We start from the raw sequence: 24,365 nt of genomic DNA on the forward strand, positions 1-24,365 counted from the left end.
ATTTTTGAGACATCTGTATTCCTTTTTGCCTGCTTCATTTACTGCGTTTTTATATTTTCTCCTTTCATCAATTAAATTCAATATTTCTTCTGTTACCCAAGGATTTCTACTAGCCTTCATCTTTTTACCTACTTGATCCTCTGCTGCCTTCACTACTTCATCCCTCAAAGCTACCCATTCTTCTTCTACTGTATTTCTTTCCCCCATTCCTGTCAATTGCTCCCTTATGCTCTCCCTGAAACTCTGTACAACCTCTGGTACTTTTAGTTTATCCAGGTCCCATCTCCTTAAAGAATATTACATTTTAAAGAAAACTATACTGTTAAAACTTCAGATGAACTAACAGCCAAAACTAAAGGCATCTCTTTTCCTACTAATGCTACATTTGTATCTTTTGATATAGATAATTTATTTACTAACATTCTTATTGAAGACAATATAGATCTCATTGGACAGATTCTTCTCCAACACCAGAAAGTCAGTGTACAAGAAATTAATAAGATCATTAGCTTATTATGACTAATACTCTCCTATAACTATTCCAAGGTCAATCATGAAATTTTTTCACAACTGAAGGGCATCGCCATGGGTAGTTGTATAACGAGTGCACTAGCTGACATTTTTCACTAGCTGACATTTTTGTTAACCATCTTGAAAGTCAATTCTTTAAGAAATTACCCACCACAGTTAACAAAATTTAATTCTATAATAGATACATGGATGACACATTAGTACTGTTTACAGGATCACTCAGTGGTACTGACATCATGTTAGCACAACACAGTAGTATGCACACTAACATTAATTTCAACTATGGACTGAGAAAAACAACACACTATGAAGGTTTTGGATCTGACTATAAAGAACAACAATGGTGCTCATAGATTTGGCATCTATTGTACGCCCATTTGCACTGAAAATGTCATCCACAATAATTCCTGCACAAATTATTGATAAAATGTTTGGTGCAAAATTATGCTGCCTCAGTGCTACTGATGACATAACGCTGCAGAAAGAGGAAGAAGCTAAAACTAAATATTTATCCCTACTCCATAGCAGATCTGTCTCTGAAAGATTTCATAACACCAAAGTAAGAATACATTCACATGCAACTGCTCATACACAGCATGTCACACCTGTATATTATTGGAAGGGTTACAACATTCCACATCAGTAAACTAAAAATTTTGTTTTCAGAATGCTTGAAAAAGACCACATGTTTAAACTGCAGTTGCAACAAATAATGTTTTAACAGCAAAAAGCAGAATGATTTCATTTCAAAAGTTGCATTCTGGGTGCAGTGGCTGGAGATAGCAGTCATGTGCACGAGATGTATTTACTTGCATGAATGTGAGTGTGTTCCTTTTTTTTCTGAAGAAGGCCCTGGCTCGAAGTGTAACAGTGTTTTTGTTGTGCTTGTCTACAACTCAACATGTTATCTTTATGGTGAGTGGCAATTTATCCTTTTCATAATATTATTGATTTCCAACCTGGAATTTCCATTATTTGTTTTTAATATGACATATAAGTAAGGTGGCTGGAAAAGCTCAGTCCTCTGAAATAAATTCCAGTTTCTAGACTGTGAAAGAACCAATTTTCTCCCTGATAAATTTCATTTCATTTACTGGTCAATGTAGAATAGTGCTGAAGCTATATAAAAATATGGAGCAATATTATTGTACAATAAAATGGTGAGATTCCTTATCCATGCAATGACCCTTCTCGCTGTAAGTATGACAGACTAAAAAGGTATCCATGCACAAGGAAAAAAGTAAAAGATTTTGCCCCCTGCTCCAAAGAAGTGAATATCTTACTGAAAACAAAAACAGTAAGTATTTATATCCTCCAGAAGCTGCTGATGGTTTGCTTTCAATACTCACACACAAGAAAAAAAAATTTTAAGTGTTACAAATTATATCTACAAAACTGCAGCTGGTGGTATAGAAAGTTATAATTTTTTCCAAACAAGGCCTGTCTGGCAGTTTTCTACATTTAGCTGGCTATATCAACAACCTTATAACTTTCTAAAATGTAACTTTTCTTTTCTACCTGTTCTAGTTCTCATATTGCTGTCTTGCTACATATTTGGTTTAGCAAATGTGGGAAGTACAGTTTAAGATAAAAAGTAAAAACAAGTACCTGGAAGTATGAAGAGTAGTCCATCTGTTGTTTTCATGTGCACAGGCATCCAGAAAGGACATCCAGATTTGACTCTTTCATGTGCAAAATTAACTAAAGTTTCCACATCATTAAAATTGTGTAGTCTAGCTAGTTCATAAACTTGAGGGGGTGGCAACCATATTTTGCAGATGTTGCTCATAGACAGCAACTCACTCACAGATGACCACTGGTAATAAAGAACATGCAAATACTTTATGCTGCTCTTTGGAAATAAATTCAGACACTATAAGTTACAGCAGTAAAAAATTTATATAAAATACCTGCATTTCATCCATTTCAGTTTTATCACATATTGCTGGAGGCATTTGGTCTAAGACTGCTAAGAAAAAGGTTGTATTAAATCTTCGTGTATTGTGTGTTGGTGTGAGCCAGTTGCTCCACAGATGAAGTGCCCAAATATCTGGAACACATTCAAAATGTTTACACAGGTCCAAAAACTGACTTGGATCTTTTTTCACCTTATTCTGCCAGGTTTCTGTTTCATAGCTTGAAATATATGAAGCCCAGTATGACACTGGAAACTGAAAATGGACATGCTTATTTTTGCACAAAAGAATTCCTGCTTCTTCAAATGTTTCTCTGATAGCTGCAATCTTTAATGGAAGAATCTCTGGGATATATTGTGAAATGTTCATGTTTTGTGTTCTACCTCCTGCATTTTCTTTTGTGACGGTGTATCCATTGTCTTTATACAACTGCAACCACTCCTTAGAACCATCTGAAGACTCTGCTACTCCACCAGGAAACACATAACTTCCTGGCATGAAAGGACTGGTCTTACCCCTTTTTAGCATAAGGATCTTGTAGTTAGCAGTGGATTTAGGGATTTGCTGGAATGAAGTTCGTGCAGCTATCATAATACTTGCTGCTTCTCTCCAGCTTTTTGTAGACATCTCTGGAACATGGTGAAAAAAAAGAGAAATCAGGATTTTCTTTATATAAACTATATCATAACATATAAAAACCTGTTAATGTCCATATAGATGAGATGTTGAGTTGCAGATAGACACAACAAAAGGATGGCCATACAAGTTGAGGTTCTGGCTAAAAGCCCTTTTTCTAAAGTAGACAACATACACACACAAGTACAACTCACACACATATGACCACTGTCTTTGTCTATGACTTGTGCTTTCATGAATGTGTGTGTTGTCTACTTTATAAAAAAAAGATGTTTTGACCAAAAAATGTGTGGCATTCTTTTCATTGTTGTATGTCTGTGATTCAGTATCTCCTCTATATGGGGAGTAGCAATCTTTCCTTTTTATAGTATTGTCGTTATTCCAGTGCAGATTTTCTGTTGTTTGGTTAAACATGTTAATGTGGGTATTATGGTTATGGTTATGAGTGTCGAATGATTGCAGTTACTAGTTGGCAGATTGGAAACATTTCTAAGCATTAAAGATGTGATCTGCATGATACTTCACTCACCACTATTATGAGAATTTCCTGTGTTAATTGCTTAATAAAAGCACACTATCAATAATGAGTGAGAGAGCCCATAATATAAATATGTAACAGATGGCTGATGTAGAGAGAATATTTTTCAGTTGCATTAAAAAGAAGACCACAATGTTTGCACAGCAACAAAACTGAAACTGCTTAGATTCTATAAATGTCATGGCTTTTAGTGGAAAAGTGTTGTTGATTATATATGCAGAAATACTGCTAATTAAAAATGGGCAGAATGGTATATTTAATATATGAAAGGATCAAGAAATTATTGACAGTGACTATTATATTATTATCATTATCTAAATCTTGTTATGTTAACACACATACACAGCAGACAAAGATAATATTGAGGTTGCTTGTGTGTTTTGGCCCAGCATACACTGTGGGAATGCTGGGGCAGTGAGACATTGTTAAGTTAGTACCAGATGTATGACAAGCAGAAAAGGAAATCCAAGGCAGCTGTAACTCTTGAATTTAGTCTGCATACCATCTGCTCAACTGTGTACTTAGACTCTGAACACACTCGGAGATATCTTGCAGTCTTCTTAGCTTTTGTATGTTGTCATACATGGTGCTGACTTCTGGTCACATAGTTTTCTTAGCACCACAGAAGTGATGAGTTATTCTTCACCAATTTTATCAGAATTTGTAAGTCACCAAGTTCCATATTTAAAAAAGAAAAAAAATGGCATTCAGTTAGCTTTCCCATTTTCCTCTGATATGAACATGCGCCACAGTTCTGTTACTTAACGTCCAGACTACCTACAGACACAACAGTCAATTCTTAATTTTTTGTGCCAGGTGTGAGGTACAAATTATCTTGGTGTCACTAATATGAATAGCAGAAAAAGTGCAGAGCCCCTGAACTTAGGACTTATTGAATCTGATGTGAAGCTGTAATGGCACATCTTTGACATTCCTTCTGCAAGAAACTATACAAACAAGAAGGAGAGAGAGAGAGAGAGAGAGAGAGAGAGACAAAGAATGGGGAAGAAGGCAAACAGGCTCGCACAAGTCAAATGGAATGGCAGACAGGCCACTGCACAAGTCAGATGGAACCTGACATGTCTGCAACTGGCCAAGGTAGCAATGCTGTAGACAGAATGGGGTGGGCAGCCAATGAGGCAGGGCAGCAACTGCAGCAGAGTGAAGGAGAAAGAAGCAGCAAATGAAACTGAAATGGAAGGTACTATGGGTAGCAGCAATGCACAGTAATCATCACCAGTAGGCAGCACATCAGTTTATCAGCCAGCTTTTGGAAGTAATAAAGCACATGTAAGTGAATTTCTACATAACTGTGAAACTGCCTTTAAATTTGTTGCTTCAGTACAGCAGGAGACACCACTGAAGTTTGTGAAGACTAGAATATTGGCTTCAGCCTGCAGTATATTACTAGTGATGGATTTATTGCCTACTTAGAAGAATGGATGGGCAATTTTAGTTGACAATTGTGAAGCTAAAATAACATGCAAGATTTCAAAGGCCAGCAGGAGTAAGACAAGCTCATTGTGGAATGGAACTCTTATGCATCATTCTGGGATATAAATATGGGATATAATGACAGAAATAGAACTGACCGCATGTTATGAAAATTAAGCAGTGCAATATTTATTCAGGTATCTCTCTGATGACAGAACAGAAATGATAATTCACTCTCAGGGTGAAGAATTAATGTTAGCCAAAATTATAGAGATGACTGTAGAAGAAGAGACCGTCACAGTTTCTGCAAGGAAAAGATGCTATTAAAAAGTGGAAATACAACAATATAGCATGAGTGTCAATAAGAATAAAAAAATGTTAGAAGTCAGCAAGTTCAATACCATACCAAGAAAGTCCATAAAAACTATGGAAATACAACACAGCAATTTTTAAGGAAGCTGTAGAGACAGGTTGGTCATGACTCGCAAATTGTACAATGTGTGATCTACTGGAACACAGAGGACCCTGCAGGCAGGCTAAAGTGGTGACATTTTTCAAATGCAAGTAGCTGGGCATTACATTATAGACTACAATGAGTGCAAGTTGCTGGCATAGCACTCGAGTAATGCAGTGGGAAACCAAGCTGACGCGTAATCAGGCAGTTGCATTATGTCTCGGAAGGAAAGATTTGGAAACATGACCACAAGATTAAAAATGAGTATATCAAATACAGGAGCCACGAACGAAAATGGAATACAATGCAGGCCCAATAGAAAGTGGCAAACTAAAAAGTCTGACTTGACTGGGAATTCAAAAGAATCCATGAAAATGCAATCCATCAGAAAGTATTAGGACTTGGGTAATTGAAAAACAGAGAAGATAGTGACCATTTTGATGCAAATCATTAAGGATTTGCAAGTTTGGCAATGGTTCCACGTTATCAGGAGACCTTTAGATCTTCTGTTTGACAGTTTGGTTGATCATGAATTCTTCACAAAACTCAGAGATGTGATAAATTATGCTACTGATTTATAATGATAAAATATAAGTGTACTTCCATACAAACAGACTGAGAAAAAGGGTTCCACAAATATTTTTGAGTCTTTCTGAAACAAAAGTGAAAAGGTATAGAGTAAGCTGCAGGATCCACAGGAAAATCTGTATGTGGCAAGTCAAAACAGAACAGTCCAGGAATTGTAAAATAAGTAAAGTTGCTGAGAATCAGAACAGACTCTCATCAATAAAGAACACTACAAGTAAAAGTTGATGCAAGATCTAAAAGAGGTTATAGTAACAAGACAGGAATTGAGACAAAGCTTGGTGACTACAGAACAGAGAATGTGTGTAATGAGCATGTCAAATACAATGAGCAAGTTTATTTCCATGGATTGTCTGATGTTTACAGTAGAGGTGAGGCTGATGCCAGCAACATACAAGTAGCATACTCTGGAACAGGCTGCTCTGTCCTCGACTTGCCACATAAAAATTTTCCTGTGATCGTACATCCTATTGTGTCATTTTTCATTCTTATTTCTGAAACACACAGAATGATTTGTGCAATTTTTTTTCCTCATTATGTTGCATTGCCAGAGGTCAATCTGTAAATTAAAAGAGAAAATTATAAATTAAAATAGAGTAAATTAAAAGAGAATTTCCAGATAAGACATTTGAATTTTATATATGATACATAGTGACTCTCCCACCCACCATGAACCATGGACATTGCCGTTGGTGGGGAGGCTTGCGTGCCTCAGCGATACAGGTAGCCGTACTGTAGGTGCAATCACAATGGAGGGGTATCTGTTGAGAGGCCAGACAAATGTGTGGTTCCCGGAGAAGAGCAAGAGCCTTATCAGTAATTGCAGGGGCAACAGTCTGGATGATTGACTGATCTGACCGTGTTACACTAACCAAAACGACATTGCTGTGCTCGTACTGTGAACAGCTGAAAGAAAGGGGAAACTACAGCCATGATTTTTCCTGAGACCATGCAGATTTACTGTATGGTTAAATGATGATGGCGTCCTCTTGGATAAAATATTACGGAGGTAAAATAGTCCACCATTCAGATCTCCGGGCGGGGACTACTCAGCAGAATGTTGTTATCAGGAAAAAGAAAACTGCCATTCTACGGGTTGGAGTGTGGAGTGTCGGATTCCGTAATCGGGCAGGAAGGTTAGAAAATTTAAAAAGGGAAATGGATAGGTTGAAGTTAGATATAGTGGAATTAGTGAAGTTCGGTGGCAGGAGGAACAAGACTTCTGATAAGGTGAATACAGGGTTGTAAATGGAAAATCAAATAGGGGTAATGCTGGAGAAGGTTTAATAATGAATAAAAAAATAGGAATGTGGGTAAGCTACTACAAACAGCATAGTGAACACATTATTGTGACCAAGATAGACACAAAGCCCACGCCTACCACAGTAGTACAAGTTTATAGGCCAATTAGCTCCACAGATGACGAAGAGATTGATGAAATGTATGATGCAATAAAAGAAAGTATTCAGATGGTGAAGGGAGACAAAAATTTAATAGTCATGGGTGACTGGAATTTGATTGTAGGGAAAGGAAGAGAAGGAAACATAGTAGGTGAATATGGAATGGTGGTAAGGAATGAAAGAGGAAGACGCCTGGTAGAATTTTGCACAGAGCATAACTTAATCATAGCTAACACCTGGTTCAAGAATCATGAAAGAAGATTGTATACATGGAAGAAGCCTGGAAATACTGGAACGTTTCAGATAGATTATATAATAGTAAGACAGAAATTAAGGAACCAGGTTTTAAATTGTAAGACATTTCCAGGGGCAGATGTGGATTCTGACCACAATCTATTGATTATGAACTGTAGATTAAAACTGAAGAAACTGCAAAAAGGTGGGAATTTAAGGAGATGGTACCTGGATAAACTGACAGAACCAGAGGTTATAGAGAGTTTCAGGGAGAGCATTAGGGAACGACTGACAAGAATGGGGGAAAGAAATACAGTAGAAGAAGAATGGGTAGCTTTGAGAGATGGAATAGTGAAGGCAGCACAGCATCAAGTAGGTAAAAAGATGAAGGCTAATAGAAATCCTTAGATAACAGAAGAGAGATTGAATTTAATTGATGAAAGAAGAAAATACAAAAATGCAGTAAATGATGCAGGCAAAAAGGAATACAAATGTCTCAAAAATGAGATTGACAGGAAGTGCAAAATGGCTAAGCAGGGATGGCTAGAGGACAAATGTAAGCATGTAGAGGTGTATATCACTAGCGGTAAGATAGATACTGCCTACAGGAAAATTAAAGAGACCTTTGGAGAAAAGAGATCCACTTGCATGAATATCAAGAGCTGAAAATGAAAGCCCAGTTGTAAGCAAAGATGGGAAAGCAGAAAGGTGGAAGGAGTATACAGAGGGTCTATACAAGGGTGATGTTCTTGAGGACAGTATTATGGAAATGGAAGAGGATGTAGATAAAGATGAAATGGGAGATATGATACTGCATGAAGAGTTTGACAGAGCACTGAAAGACCTAAGTCGAAACAAAGCCCCAGGAGTAGACAACATTTCATGAGAACTACTGGTAGCCTTGGGACAAAACTCCACCATCTTGTGAGCAAGATGTATGGAAGAGGTGAAATACCCTCAAACTTCAAGAAGAATATAATAATTCCAATCCCAAAGAGAGCAGGTGTTGACAGATGTGAAAATTACCGAACTATCAGTTTAACAAGCCATGGCTGCAAAATATGAATTCTTTACAGACAAATGGAAAAATTAGTAGAAGCCGACCTCAGGGAGCATTAATTTGGATTCCGTAGAAATGTTGGAACGCGTGAGGAAATACTGACCCTATAAATTGTCTTAGAAAATAGATTAAGGAAAGGCAAACTTATGTTTCTAGCATTTGTAGACTCAGAGAAAGCTTTTGACAATGTTGACTGGAATACTGTCTTTCAAATTCTGAAGGTGGCAGGGGTAAAATACAGAGAGCGAAAGGCTATTTACAATTTGTACAGAAACCAGATGGCAGTAATAAGAGAAGAGGGACATGAAAGGGAAGCAGTGGTTTGGAGGGAGTGAGACAGGGTTGTAGCCTATCCCTAATGTTATTCAATCTGTATATTGAGCGAGCAGTAAGGGAAACCAAAGAAAAATTCGGAGTAGGATTTAAAATTCATGGAGAAGAAATAAAAACTTTGAGGTTCGCCGATGACATTGTAATTCTGTTAGAGACAGCAAAGGACCTGGAAGAGCAGCTGAACAGAATGGACAGTGTCTTGAAAGGGGCATGGAATGTAGTCGAATTAAATCAGGTGATGCTGAGGGAATTAGATTAGGAAATGAGACGCTTAAAGTAGTAAATGAGTTTTGCTATTTGGGGAGCAAAATAACTGCTGACGGTTGAAGTAGAGAGGATATAAAATGTAGACTGGCTATTAAAGGAAAGTGTTTCTCAAGAAGAGAAATTTGTTAACATCGAGTATAGATTTAAGTGTCAGGAAGATGTTTCTGAAAGTATTTGTATGGTGTGTAGCCATGTACAGAAGTGAAATGTGGATGATAAGTAGTTTAAACAAGAAGAGAATAGAAGCTTTTGAAATGTTGTGCTACAGAAGAATGCTGAAAATTAGATGGGCAGACCACATGACTAATGAGGAGGTATTAAATAGAATTGGGGAGAAATTTGTGGCACAACTTGACTAGAAGAAGGGATCACTTGGTAGGACATATTCTGAGGCATCAAGGGATCACCAATTTAGTATTGGATGGCAGCATGGAGGGTAAAAATCGTAGAGGGAGACCAAGAGATGAGTACACTAAACAGATTCAGAAGGATGTAGGTTGCAGTAGGTACTGGGAGATGATGAAGCTTGCACAGGATGGAGGAGTAGCATGGAGAGCTGCATCAAATTAGTCTATGGACTGAAGACCACAGCAACAACATAGTAACATGTTCCATCTGCCAGGATATAAACTATGACACACTCATAGTTTAATGCCTGAAATAAAATTGTTACTAAAATCAGAGGGATGAGCAATTTGTTGATGGCCCAATTGGATTCCATACAAACAGAAATAAGTCCTGCAACAGAAATTAGATACATTAGAAGATCTGTTATAGTAACAAATACAAGTAAATGGAACTTTCCACTATTAATCATTCTCATTCTCATGAAAATGGATGCTAGCAGCAGAATGAAGTAGCACATACTATTGCCTAAATGAACTCTCCCTTAATTCAGTTTCCCCTTTGCCACAGTTAGATGGGGTCTCAGATGACTTTCAGAAAGCAAAATATTCCTTACCTTGGATTTATACAAGAGCTGTAACAAGTTCCAGCTAGAGAAGAAGGACAAAAAAGTCAGCTTCAAGCAACCTCAATAGACATTAAGGGAACAAAAGAATGTCCACTGCATGAAAGTCAGCACTTATCATGTTTAAGAAGCTCATCAGCTTGGTTCTGACAGATCTGCAGACAGATAACTGTTCAATTATCTTAATGGTGTGGTGACACACAATTGTCACTAGAAGAGCCCAATATGAGACTGGCCAAATTCCTGGAGAGACTTGAAATGCATAATTTTTAGTTGCAAGTTGACAAATGCATTTAAGCACAAAGAGGAGACTTGTTCAGGCCATGATCTGTCAATTAATGAATTAAAATTGTACACCCAAAAGTGAACAAACTTGCAATTTGTAATGTAAGTCTTAAATTTCATATATGAGTATGCGATACACAGATTTTAATGTATTACTCAACACATTGTATCAAGCATTGTGTTATCATCTGAATACATTTAGTTGGTTATTATTTCACGTTCCATCTACATCTATACTCTGCAGTGTGTAATGGAGGGTACTTTGTGCACCACTGACACATCCCAATTTTGCTGGTCCAGGTGCATATGTTTTGCCTGAAGAGTAACTGCTGGTAAGGCTAATTTTATCTTGATGATTCTTTTGTGAGATATTCTTTGGTGTAAGCAATATATTTGCTGACTCTTCTAGCAGAACTTTTAACAGCAGACCATAACATTATGCAGAACGTCTCTCTTGCACATCAGCCACTGGTGTCAGCTGACCATCTCCATAGATCAGTTGAATGATACTTTTACTGAAATGATGTGTAATGAATCAGTTTATACAATATGTAAGCATGATCAGTGTCAACATTAATTAACATATTATTTTAAGTCCTACTCATGCAACTACATTTGATGTGGCATAACATCGCTTCATGTGTTGCATCATGGCTATCTGAGCAATGAATGATGATTGTGACCTTTGGAAGTAATCTGCATGTTACTTAAGTAGCCAACTGCAGTCTACATATTGTGGGAAGAATTTTTATTTCTATGTGCTTGTCCACAAGTTGGGATATGGGCCTAGTGTATATGCCAGATTGGGTGATGATAGCAGTCCTTCCATCAGTTGCAGCACTTGCTTATTTGGCAGTTGCTCAATAGCACCATCATCCTGTGTAGAAGTGCACTGCAGGCCATAGAAGAGAAAATCATGACATCTTGTACATCTACATCTGTACTCTGCAAACCACTGTGAGATGCATGGCAGGGGTATGTCTCATTGTACCTGTTATTACAGTTTCTTCCTTTTCCATTCATGTGCAGAGTGCAGTAAGAATGATTGTTTGAATGCCTCAGTGTGTGCAGTAATTATTCTCATCTTATCCTTGCAATCCCTATGTGAGTGATATGTAGGGTGTTGCGGTATATTCCTAGAGTAATCATTTAAAGGAGGTTCCTGAAGCTTTGTTAATAGACACTCTGAGGATAGTTGTTTTCTATCTTCAAGAGTTTTCTAGTTCAGTTCTTTCAGTATCTCTGTGAGACTCTCCTACAGAGTAAACAAGCTTATTACTATTCATGCTATCCTTCTCTGTATATGTTCGATACCCCAGTTAATCCTATCTGGTACTGGTCCCACACACTTGAGCAATGTTCTAGAATTGGTCACACAAGCGATTTGTAAGCAATCTTCTTTGTAGACTGGTTACACTTCCCCATTATTGTACCAATACACTGAAGTCTACCATCTGCTTTACCCATGACTGAACCTATGTGATCATTCCATTTCACATCCTTACAAAGTGTTACAACCAGGTATTTGCATGAGCTGGCCAATTCAAATAGTGACTCATTAATATTATGGTCATAGGATACTAAGTTTTTTTCATTTTGGGAAGTGCAAAATTTTACATTTCTGAACGATTAAAGCAAATTGCCAATCTCTGCGCTATGTTGAAATCTCATTGAGATGTTAAAGAGTATTTATGCATCATCCCCAAACAGCCTGATTTTACTGTTAATAATGTCTGCAAGGTCATTAATATACAACATGAACAGCAAGGGTCCCAACACACTTCCCTGGAGCACACTCAAAGTTACTTCTGCAGCTGATGATGGCTCCCCATCCAAGATAACATGCTGTGTCCTCCCTACCAAAAAGTCCTCAATCCAGTCACAAATTTCACTTGATACCCCATATGATCGCACTTTTGATGGTAAACATAGGTGCAGTACTGAGTCAAATGCTTTTTGGAAATCATGAAATACTGCATCTACCTGGCTGCATTGATCCAAAGCTTTCAGTATGTCATGTGAGAAAAATGTGAGTTGGGTTTCACATTATTGATGTTTTCAAAATCCATGCTCATTGGCACTGAGGATGTCATTCTGTTCAAGATACCTCATTATGTAGCCAGAATACACTTATCAGGCAGAAAATTATGACCACTGACCTACTATCAATATAAACCCATCCGGACAATAACAACGTCACTTGGCGAGGAATGATTGCTAGTGAGACACATCTGTTGTGCATTTAGTACCAATAAGTGTAGAATGTGTGTAGAACAGGGAAGGTGGGCAATCTATCCAAGTTTGACCAAGGGCAGATTTTCACGGCCTGGAGGCTCAGCACAAGCATTTCAGAAACTGCATGACTTAGCTGTTGTTTGAGGAGTGCTGTTTTGCTACCTGTGAGACATTTTAGGTTACTGGGCAAATAATCAAAAACTTTTGTTGGTGCATATTGAACTTCTTTCTGGATCATTGACAGCTTCAGTAATGTTTAATGAAGGTCTTTTTTCCTTTAGAGTTGTACATGTGGACATCACTATTCTTTTCAAATTACTATGGATTCCATATGGTAAAAATTTGTTGTGTGACTAGGGCCTCCCGTTGGGTGGACCGTTCGCCAGATGCAAGTCTTTGGATTTGACACCCCTTCAGCGACTTGCATGTCTATGTGGATGAAATGATGATGATTAGGATAACACAACACCCAGTCCCTGATTGAAGAAAATCTCCGATCCAGATGGGACTCGAACCCGGGCCCTTAGGATTGACGTTCTGTTGCACTAACCACTCAGCTACCGGGGGCAGGCATTCCTTATGGTGAATATTATTAGCAAATGTATGTAATGTGCTGGTGCAGCAGTTCAATACTGTTTGCTTTTTTGCAATCGGTACTTTCTAAGTGGCAAGCTGCCCCAGAAAATTATTTAATTAGACATTACTGAGTGGAAATATGTAAAATATGTAGCACTAATGTCACACATTTAATAAGTTACACCTGCAAAATACTGACACAAATTCTTTACAGACGAATGGAAAAACTGGTAGAAGCCGACCTCAGGGAAGATAAGTTTCGATTCCGTAGAAACACGTGATGCAAAACTGACCCTCCAAATTACCTTAGAAGATAGATTGAGGAAAGGCAAACTTGTGTTTCTAGCATTAGCATTTGTAAACTTAGAGAAAGCTTTTGACATTGTTGACTGGAATACTCACTTTCAAATTCTGAAGGCGGCAAGGGTCAAATACAGCGAGCAAAAGGGTATTTACAATTTGTGCAGAAACCAGATGGCAGTTATAAGAGTTGAAGGGCATGAAAGGGAAACAGTTGTTGGGAAGGGTGTACGACAGGTTTGTAACCTCTCCCCGATGTTATTCAATCTGTATATTTAGCAAGCAGTAAAGGAAACAAAAGAAAAAATAGAAGTAGGTATTAAAATCCATGGAGAAGAAATAAAAGCTTTGAGGTTTGTTGATGACATTGTAATTCTGTCAAGACAGCAAAGGACCTGGAAGAGCAGTTGAGCCGAACGGACAGTGTCTTGAAAGGAGGATATAAGATGAACATCTACAAAAGCAAAATGAGGATAGTGGAATGTATTCAAATTAAATCAGGTGATGCTGAGGGAATTAGATTAGGAAATGAGATGCTTAAAGTAGTAAATGAGTTTTGCTATTTGGGGAGCAAAATAACTGCTGATCGTTGAAGTAGTGAGGATATAAAATGTAGACTGGCAATTCAAGGAAAGTGTTTCTGAAGAAGAGAAATTTGTTAACATGTAGTATAGATTTAAGTGTCAGGAAGATGTTTCTGAAAGTATTTGTATGGAGTGTAGCCATGTATGGAAGTGAAATGTGAATGATAAGTAGTTTAAGCAAGAAGAGAATAGAAGCTTTTGAAATGTGGTGCTACAGAAGAATGCTGAAAATTAGATGGGTAGACCACATGACTAATGAGGAGGTATTAAATAGAATTGGGGAGAAATTTGTGGCACAACTTGACTAGAAGAAGGGATCACTTGGTAGGACATATTCTGAGGCATCAAGGGATCATCAATTTAGTAATGAAGGGAAGCACACAGGGTAAAAATAGTAGAGGGAGACCAAGGCATGAATACACTAAACAGATTCAGAGGGATGTAGGTTGCAGTAGTTACTCAGAGAGGAAGAAGGTTGCACAGGATGGAGTAGCATGGAGAGCTGCATCAAACCAGTCTCTGGACTGAAGACCACAACAACAATGTCATCTGCAAAAAGTACCAATTCTGTAAGATGAATTTTAAGTGGAAGGTCATTAACATATATAAGGAGTAGTAGAAGATCCAAAATTGAACAGTCTAGGACTTCCTTCATGATTTCTCTCCAGTTGCTAAAATTTTCTCTCTTTTCAACTTTCTTTGAATTATTCATCATAATGTTTCACATTCTGTTTGTTAAGTATGAGTCAAACTAATTGTGTGTAAAGTCATTAGTTCCATAAAACTTAAGTTCTTCTAAAAAAGTAGCATGACCATGCAATCAAATGCCTTTGAAAGATCCCAAAAATACCAGCTGGTAATATTTTATTATTTAAGGCTTGTAATATTTGGTGAGTAAATGTATAAATAGCAATCTAAGTCAAACAACCTTTCTGGAATCTAAGTGTGGTACGCTAAGTAAATTGCTTCTAATTAAATGTGAGACTAGTCATAAGTACATTGCTTTTTCAAATATTTTGAAGAAAGTTGATGGATAATAATTGTTGAGTGTGCAATTTAAATGCTTATATCTAAAATTCACGTAAAATAACTTCAAAGATGGACAAAGCATGTCTGCTGCTGTCATTATTCTGTACTCAGCTGTCTTCAGTTATTTTTTAATTTACTAAAACCAACTAATAATAGTTTTTAACATTTTGTGAGTGTTATTTAAGGGTGAGAAGCTGAAAATTTATCAGGTTATGGGCCCAAGTTTGTTTTAAAATGGAATTTGTAATAAAATACCTGGCCATGAGTGGACACTCACGTAAACTTTTCGAAATGGCAGCTGAAGTGGTGAAATATCATATTCCTTTAATTGACGGAACAAATTTCAACAACTGAGAATTCAGGATGGAAACTCTTCCTGTTTGTGCAAGCGAATTATCTCACAAAGGTGCAATTTGTGGGTGGTGAGGCAGATACACAGCATATTGCAAAGGAAACACGGCTGGCTGAATTGACTAAATAAGATTGGAAATGTAAGTCTCACCTTATTTGACAGATAGCCAACAGTCACTTGAAATATGCAAAAGATAAGGTAACCTCTTTCGATTTAGGGACATCTCTGTGCAATACATTTGAGAGACAACTTCTGCTGAGAAAACAGTTGTTAACTATGAAATTCAATGCAACAAATGATGTGCTAGTTTATCACTTCCTTAAGTTTGATGAACTGATTTGAGATTTACTTTCGACTGGGGTTACTTTCGAAGAAACTGACATTGTATGCCATCTACTTTTAACAATGCCTGCAGAATACAATGTAGTGGTCACTGCAATAAAAACACTCTCAATGAGAGACTTGAAGCTGAGCTTTGTGAAAAACAGGCTATTGGATGAAGAGTCAAAGTGGAAGGGAGTCATTGGGAAAAACACAAATGAAGACATCGCCTCTTACAGCTTTCCAAACTAAATAGTATCAGAAGAAAGGTTCTTCAGACACCAGTAAAAAAAGAAATCAGCAAGTACTTCCAGGAATTCATTCAATTTCACTTGTCATTAGTGTGGAAAGCCTGGTCATAAAAAAAGAGCTAACTGCAAAATTAAATTTCCAAATAGGAACTTGGGAACCAGCAATTCAGAGGTTGTGGCTAATGTCAAAGATGAAGATGGTTTCTGTTTTGCAGCAGCAAGTGAAGCTCAACTTAAACTGGTCCTTGAACTCTGGAGCAACAGAACACTTCATTTACAGTAAGACACCTCTCACTGATTTAAAGAAACTGGAACCACTGATTAAAGTTAGAGTAACTAAGTCAGGCATTTTTCATGAGGCTAAAGTAAAAGGAGAAATTAAAGCCACTAGAGTTGTAAAAGGAAAGGAAATTCAGATAATGATCAAAAATGTTTTATCTGTGTCTGACCTTAAATATAATTTGCTGTCAGTTGGAAAATTGGAAATGAATGGTTTCAGTATCATACTTGAACAGCTCAAGGTTTAATTAAAAAGGGAAAATAAATCATTGCCACTGCAAATAGGAATGAATCTCAGCTTTATGTTTTAAACTTTTGGAACATAAAGCCTTGTCAGCAGCTTCAAATGAAGCTAATGTGAAACTGTAGCACAGCACATTAGGCTATTTGAGTTACAAGTTGACAGTTAGGACTGGGCACTACAACAATCCCCACAGATGCTCAGAATGTGTCAAAAGAAAACAATTACAGCTGCCTTATAATCACACTAGGAAACATGCCACCAGACCACTTGAGTTGACCCACAGTGACCTGTATGAGCCAATCTTACCAGTATGTGCTCATGTTCGGCAATGACTACACGTTTCACAGTGACCTATGCACTGGAATCAAAATCAGAGGTAATTCACTACCTGAAGATGTTTCACACCATGGCACAGCTCATTTCAGCTTGAAGATCAGCATGTTGCAGCATGATAATGGTCATGAATACATGTCAAAAGAGTTGAATTAATTTTTTGAAGAAGACAGAATCCACAGCAAAATGGTGTCTTGGAGCGATTGAACAGAACTCTTATTGAGAAATCTCGCTGTTTGATACTTCAATGAAAATTTAATGAAATGTTCTGGTCAGAAGCCATTCATACTGCTGTGTACCTACCATATAGAAGTCGTACTGCAGCTTTGGAAGGAACAGCTTTGTGGTACAATGAGAAACCTAACTTGAGTAAGCTGAGAGTATTTGGATGTATTGCTTATCTACTGGTACAAAAGGAATTGAGAACAGGGTAGTTTGACTGAAAATCTTTGAAGTGCTACTTCATTGGCTACTGTAGCCATTAGGCTTCAGACTTTGGTGTGCAGAGGAAGGCAAAATAATCACAGGGAGGAACATTGTTTCCTACAAAGGAAGATTTGACTTTGAATATATACCAACTGTTACTGAGGACTGGATTCTGGAATCTGCACAGGAATCATCAGAGAAGGAACACAAAGATGATAATGAAGAAGAACTCACTGTAGACAATGTTAAATCAAATGATGGAGGTCATGAAAGAATTCTCATAGCCGAATTGACCAGAGATGAAGTGGAAACTGAAAATGAAGCTGTTTGACATCCTACCAGGAAGGGCAACCCTCCCAAATACATATATGACTATGCTGTTCTCGCACTGAATTCTGAATCATTTTTCAATAATGCACTGAAAAGCTACAAGGAAACTGCAACTCACGAAGATAAGGAATACTGGTGTAAAGCTGTGCTGGATGAAACTGACTCTATAAAGGCAAACAAGACTTGCATCTTTGTTAAATTATCCCCTGGAAGGAAGGCTGTCTACAGTTAAGTCAGTATTCAAATTGAAGGAAGACAAGTATGGAAATATCATAAGATACAAGGCTAGACTTAGAACTAAAGGACGTTCACAGACAAAGGGATCTGACTAGGAGGAAGCATATGCACCAGTGGCTTGACTTACAAATTGTTAGAATAATGCTAGTTATTGCAATCTAACAAGGACTGGGTCTGGAAAAATTTAATGTTACCAATGCTTTTCCTCATGGATTACTCAAGGAAGAAATATAGGTGGTTATTGCTGAAGGAATGGCTATTCCTGAAGAATTGAAAGATACAGCTGGTTTGGTTTGCAGGTCACGAAAGTCTTACTACAGCTTAAAGTAAGCACCACTATTCATATATTTCTTATCTCTATAAGATTCACTCAGTCAGAAGCAGATAAATGTCTTTACTGCATGATTTTAAAGGAAGTTGTCATTTATGTTATGTTCTATGTTGATGACTTTCTGATAGGAGGAAATAATAGAGATGTAATGAACAGAGTGAAATTTAAGTTAAAGAAGAGTTTAAAGTAAAGGACCTAGGAGAGTGCTGTGGTCAACTTCTTAAGTAGATACCAAAACAATCCATCAGAAGAACTCTGGGGATGTTTGAAAAGACTTTTGAGATTTATCAAAGGAACCACTGACACGAAACTGCATTATCAAAAAGGGAATCAAGAAGCTCTATTGGCCTATGTTGATACAAACTGGTACAAAAAGGAAGATCCACAATGTACCTCTAGTTATCTGTTACAATCTTTTAGAAATACTGTCTGTTGGGCAATGAAAAGACAGACTAGTATGGCTTTGTCTTCTACAGAGGCAGAAAATGCAGCTGTGGCAACAGCTGCTGCTGCGTCACTTGGGCTGAAATACTTGCTGGAGGATATTCAAATTCCACTCTGCAGGTACAAATTCGTATATTCGAGGACAGTCAGTCCTCTATGCGGTTACTGAAGAAATGGAAACATCATCGGCTGAGGCAAGTCAATGTTAAATATAACTTTGTACATCAGCTTCACCACCGCAAAATAATCACTGCCGAGCATGTATGTTTGGAGGACAGGATTGCAGACATCTTTCCTAAGGCTTACCAGCTCCTAGATTCATTGCTTTGAGAAACTTGTTGGGTCAATCTGAAATTTTGTTAATGTTAAATGTAAAACTCTGAATCGAGGAAGGATACTGAGAGTGCAATTTCAATAATTACATCTATGATTTAGATAAAATAGATAAAAGATTTTTAAAAAAGGTCATGGTTGCTGCCATTGTTATTCTGTGCTCAGTTATCTTTAGTTATTTTTCAATGTAATAAAACTGACTAATACTAGTCTGTAACATTTTGGAGTGTTATTTAAGGGCGAGAAATTTAAAATTAAGTCATTCTTGTAACCTTATTACATATAGTTATCTGTCCAGAAAAATACCTCATGCCAGTGATGCATTACATACAACACTAAGAACATTACTTATTAAGGCAGAACAGCTTTGCAGAATTCTGTAAGAAATTTCATCAGTACCATATGAGCTTTTTTTTTTTAAAAAAAAATCATAATTCTATTAAAAAGGATATTGGTTCTACTTACTGTAACTTAAAATTTCATGGTATAGCATTTTTAATACATTCTCTTGCTCCAACAGCTAAACAATTTAATCCTATTTTTGCTGCTACTTTTACAAAGTGATTGTTAAACATACTCACAACTTGTGAATTATGAGTCACAATACTGTCATTTTTTGTAATTATTATAGTATTTTGTACACTGACTGTTCTGTCTCCTGTTTCACGGTATTTCATATAATTTTAATTTTACTATCCTTATAACTAATTTCTATCAGTATGTGCATATTTCTGGACATTCTAGTGACTTTCCTTAAAATATTACAATTTTATGTAGAATACAAGTGACTTGGGATCTTGACTTATTTTGGTCTTTATATATAAATTCCCGATTTCCCCTTACATGAAATTTTAGTCCCTCTAATTATCCATGGCTTACTTTTGTTTTAATAGACTTTCTGGATAAATTAATAGAAAACCTACTTTCAAATACTGAAACAAGTTTACTACGCAATACATTGAGTATTGAATCAGCATCTCTTACTAAATTAACTTCATTTTGTACTGCTTATTCATAAAACATTGTACCCTGTTCTCATTAATAAGCCCTATTGCTTTGTATGAACATCCCTTAGAGCTGTTAGGAGCTCAATTGTTTATTTTCATTAACTGTACATCATGGTCAGATAGTCCATTAATAATATGGTACACATTAATTGTTTCAACCGAAAGCTGTCTATAATAATGTTATCGATATGGATCTTGCTATCTCGCTGCAAGCAAATTGGAAAATTCGCTACAGAAATCTAACTGAAACAGACATATAACGATTCCGATTAATTTTTTCCTGTCAGAATCTTTTAATAAATCTACGCTGAAATCTCAAACAAACTACTAACAGTTTTTTTTTTTTTTTCATCTTTGACAGGGAGCTCAACAATCCACCTGGATCTTTTGTAGGAAAATTAAACACTTTTGGATTAAAGGAGATCACTCACTGACACTGACACTGACATTGACACTGACACACGCACGCACACACACACACACACACACACACACACACACACACACACACACACACACATACACACACACACACGCACACGCACACACATGCGCCTATACACCAACATGGTGCCAACTGGACTAACAGTTCTGGTGCTGCATTTTGGCAGGTGGACTATGTTTTGGTAGGGTTGATGTCAGGTAAGGTGGGTAGAAGGAAAGGGAGGCAGAGAGAGGGGTTAGAGGTAGGTGGCTAGCTGCTTAGAGATAGGCAGCCAGTTTGTACACTAGGAATGTGGTAGGGAGACGTGGCCCATACACGGACCAGGTGTCGGAGAAGTGGGTAATGAAATGCTCAAGGTGATGCAGGGATATGAATTGGGAGGGGCCGACAGGGTACAGGATGGAGAACTATTGGCAGGGTGGTCAGAGACAGTGGGTTACTGGAGACAGGTCAGGAAGATTAAAGGAGCAGAGAATATATTGTAAGGATAACTACCAACTGCAGAGTTCAGAGAAGTTGGTGGTAGAGGGAATGATCCAGATAGCGAAGGTTTTGAAGCAGCCATCAAAACTAAGAATGTTATGTGGTGTTGGATGTTGTGCCACTGGATGGTCAGATTTCTCCTTGATAACAGTTTGGCAGCAGCAATTCATCCTTCTGGACAGGTAATTGGTAGTTATACCAACATAAAAAGCTTTGCAGAGTTTGTAGCAGAGTTGGTATATGACAAGACTGCTGTCACAGGTGACCCACACTCTGATGGGGTAGGATAAACATGTGACAGGACTGGAATAGGAGGTGCTGGGTGGGTGGATTGGTCAAGTCTTGCACCTTGGACTCCCACAGGGATATGATACCTGTAGCAAGGGCTTGGGAGTGAAAGTGGCATAGGGATGGACTAGGATGTCGTGTAGGTTGGGTGGATGATGGAACACCATTTTAGGAGGGGTGGGAAGGATCTTGAGTAGGACATTCCTCATTTCAGGTCAGGATGAGATATAATCAAAGTCCTGCCAAAGGATATGGTTCAGTTACTCCAGTCCAGGGTAATATTGTTGATGACATGGGTGCTTCTCCATGTCTGATTCTTGAGGGTGGTGGGAGAACTGAGAATGTGTGAGAAATGGCATGGGAAATCTGTTTGTGGACTAGGTTTGGTGGGTATTCCCTGTCTGTGACACTCTTCTCAGGACCTTCAGCGTACTGGGCAAGGGAGTTCTTGTCACTGCAGATACATCGTCCATGAGTAGCAAAGTTGTACGGTGCAGAAAGGATGGCAGCTGTCAAAATGCAGGTACTGTTGTTGGTTAATGGGTTTGATGTGGACAGAGATGTGGGTGGAGCATCAGGGAGATGGAGATCAAAGGCCAGAAAGTGACTCACCAGTTAGAGGGGGACCAGCCACTCCCCAATGGCTCCTACAGTCATGCCTACCCCTTATACCTGCCACCAATCCTTCCCATTTTCTTGGCCAGAAACTGACTGCCTTCTTCCAAGCCACTAGCCACCCATTCCAGTCGCTCTCCATGCTTCTGCCTCCCTCTCCCTCTATCCACCCATGAGAGAGAGAGAGAGAGAGAGAGAGAGAGAGAGAGAGAGAGAGAGAGAGAGAGAGAGAGAGAGAGAGAGGTGTGGGTGTGTGTGGCTTTTCCAGTTTGTCAAAATTTGTCATAAATAACTGAAAGTTTCCTATAGGGGACCCACAGATGGTTACAATTACAAGAAAAGCTTTCTGCGGTAACAACTCACAGATATGAACTGCTTATTTCAATAGTTCTGGCTATATGTCCAACTTCTACATATGTTGCAACTCCTTTTCCAGTATTAACTCTACATGAAAATGATGCTAGTTTACAATCCCTGATTTTTAATTTCTCTGTCCCTGTGATTACATGGTGTTTAGAGAGGTACATAAAATATGTCCCTTTTTACTTTTTTACATCGTCTAGAAATACCAGAAGTTCATCTGTCTTGTTTTTCAGCACCTAATGATCTGACGAAGCAAACTAATTTTAATTTTCTGGAACTGTTACATATATTTCAGTTCTGTTCTAATTTCTTTGAATAATATTTGTCTGTAACTTCACTCTAACCTAAAAAGAGTATGTTGCCCTCTGACTCTAATAATTACAGGGTTTTCCCTTGTGTGATTGTGACCTTACATTTTCTACAATATTTCACATTTACTGTTCATGAATTAATATTATTTGGAACAACTGAAGATTATCTGTTTATTAACGCTAAACACACTATGCAATTAATAAAATTATGAATCTCAGTACATTGCATTTATAAGTTTATATTCAGGTTAAACAAATTTCTCAAATTAAAAAAAAAAGTTTGTGGGTACCTCACAATCAATAATGTAAGTGGGAGATAAATACTCTTTGGTCAGTGATTCAGCTCCCAGAAGGAAAGCATATTTGGCACTGACAGTCAGCTGTATGCTATGGCGCAATGTACAGCCATCTTGTTGTATCTCCATATTAAGCAAAACAGAGTCTGTCAATTCCATTTAGCTGCTCTCTGAATGAGTCACTTTCTGGCCATTGATCTCTACCTCCCTGATGCTCCAGCCACATCTCTGTCCACATCGAACCCACTAACCAACAGCAGCACCTGCATTTTGACAGCTGCCATCCTTTCTGCACCAAAAAATCCCTCCTGTACAACCTTGCTGCTAGTGGATGATGTATCTGCAGTGATAAGAACTCCCTTGCCCAGTACACCTGGAGCTCCTGAGAAGACCGTCACAGACAGGAAATACCCCCCAAAACCTAGTCCCACAGCAAACAGCAGCAGCTATTACAACTTCATCAGTGTACTTCACCTGATTGTCTTTGCTATGACAATGGAACCATCCCACAATTGCTACTCTTATAGACAAAAGGTACAAAAAGTGCCTCATGGTGCTTCATATAATGTTTTTCACAACCTGGACCAGTCTACAGTAAATGTGAAACATGAAAGTGATGTTCTATCATGTTGTACCGTGAACTACAACAATTACCCAAGAGTGCACTAACGATATGTAATGGCTTTTGACCTACTAGGTGATTTCAATGATGAGCTCAGTGCTTCCTCCCCCCAATAAGACAATATTCCACCAACTACTCCAAGTCTACACAGGAGTAACTTGCACAATTTTGAAGGTTCATCAACATCTCGCGCACAATCCAGCCTTACCTGTTCGAAACCTCACACAGACCCCAGCCCACTGGCGACATGAGGATTCTCAATTTTTCATCTGTGCCAATCTTGGTCTGAGGAATTTTGTCCATTGCTTTCCCCAGTCAACATGACCCAGCATGTAGACAACAAAATTTTTGTGGAGCATATATACAATAAGGTTTTTGCCCCAAACTACTGCTAATCCAACTGAAACACCTGAAAATATGGTTTACAAGTGTTGTCTACATCCTACAGAGCCACAGCATCTTGAATGACACTTTCAAGTTTGTAGGAGAGCGCGCCCACATTATCAGCAGAGACAAATGCACCTCCAGCTGATGGTAAATTTTACACTGCCAAAAAGGCATTGTTGCACCAGAGCAACAGTTGTGACAGGTGAGTTATGGGGTCACATTTGGAAACAGAACACTTTTTAGCTATGGAGACATCTCCATACATCTATCACCTCATTGGTCACACAAGACATTATGCTT

The 24,365-nt window shown here is 38.0% G+C and overlaps 1 protein-coding gene across 15 annotated transcripts in view; it reads right to left on the minus strand.

The window, feature by feature from the left end:
- LOC126272880 (acyl-coenzyme A diphosphatase NUDT19) overlaps positions 1-24,365 on the minus strand; it is a 98,102-nt gene that overhangs the window by 30,060 nt on the left and 43,677 nt on the right. For 14 of the 15 annotated variants that reach the window (XM_049976118.1, XM_049976117.1, XM_049976116.1 and 11 more), the window contains 2 exons: positions 2,442-3,076; positions 2,140-2,347 (listed from right to left, as the gene is read on the minus strand). In XM_049976118.1, coding sequence (XP_049832075.1) covers positions 2,140-2,347; positions 2,442-3,074 — 841 coding nt within the window. In that variant the 5' untranslated portion in view covers positions 3,075-3,076. The remainder of the gene's footprint in view (positions 1-2,139; positions 2,348-2,441; positions 3,077-24,365) is intronic. The other variant, XM_049976126.1, reaches the window with a different exon arrangement.

Source organism: Schistocerca gregaria, chromosome 5, assembly GCF_023897955.1.
Source record: "Schistocerca gregaria isolate iqSchGreg1 chromosome 5, iqSchGreg1.2, whole genome shotgun sequence".
NCBI lineage: Eukaryota > Metazoa > Arthropoda > Insecta > Orthoptera > Acrididae > Schistocerca > Schistocerca gregaria.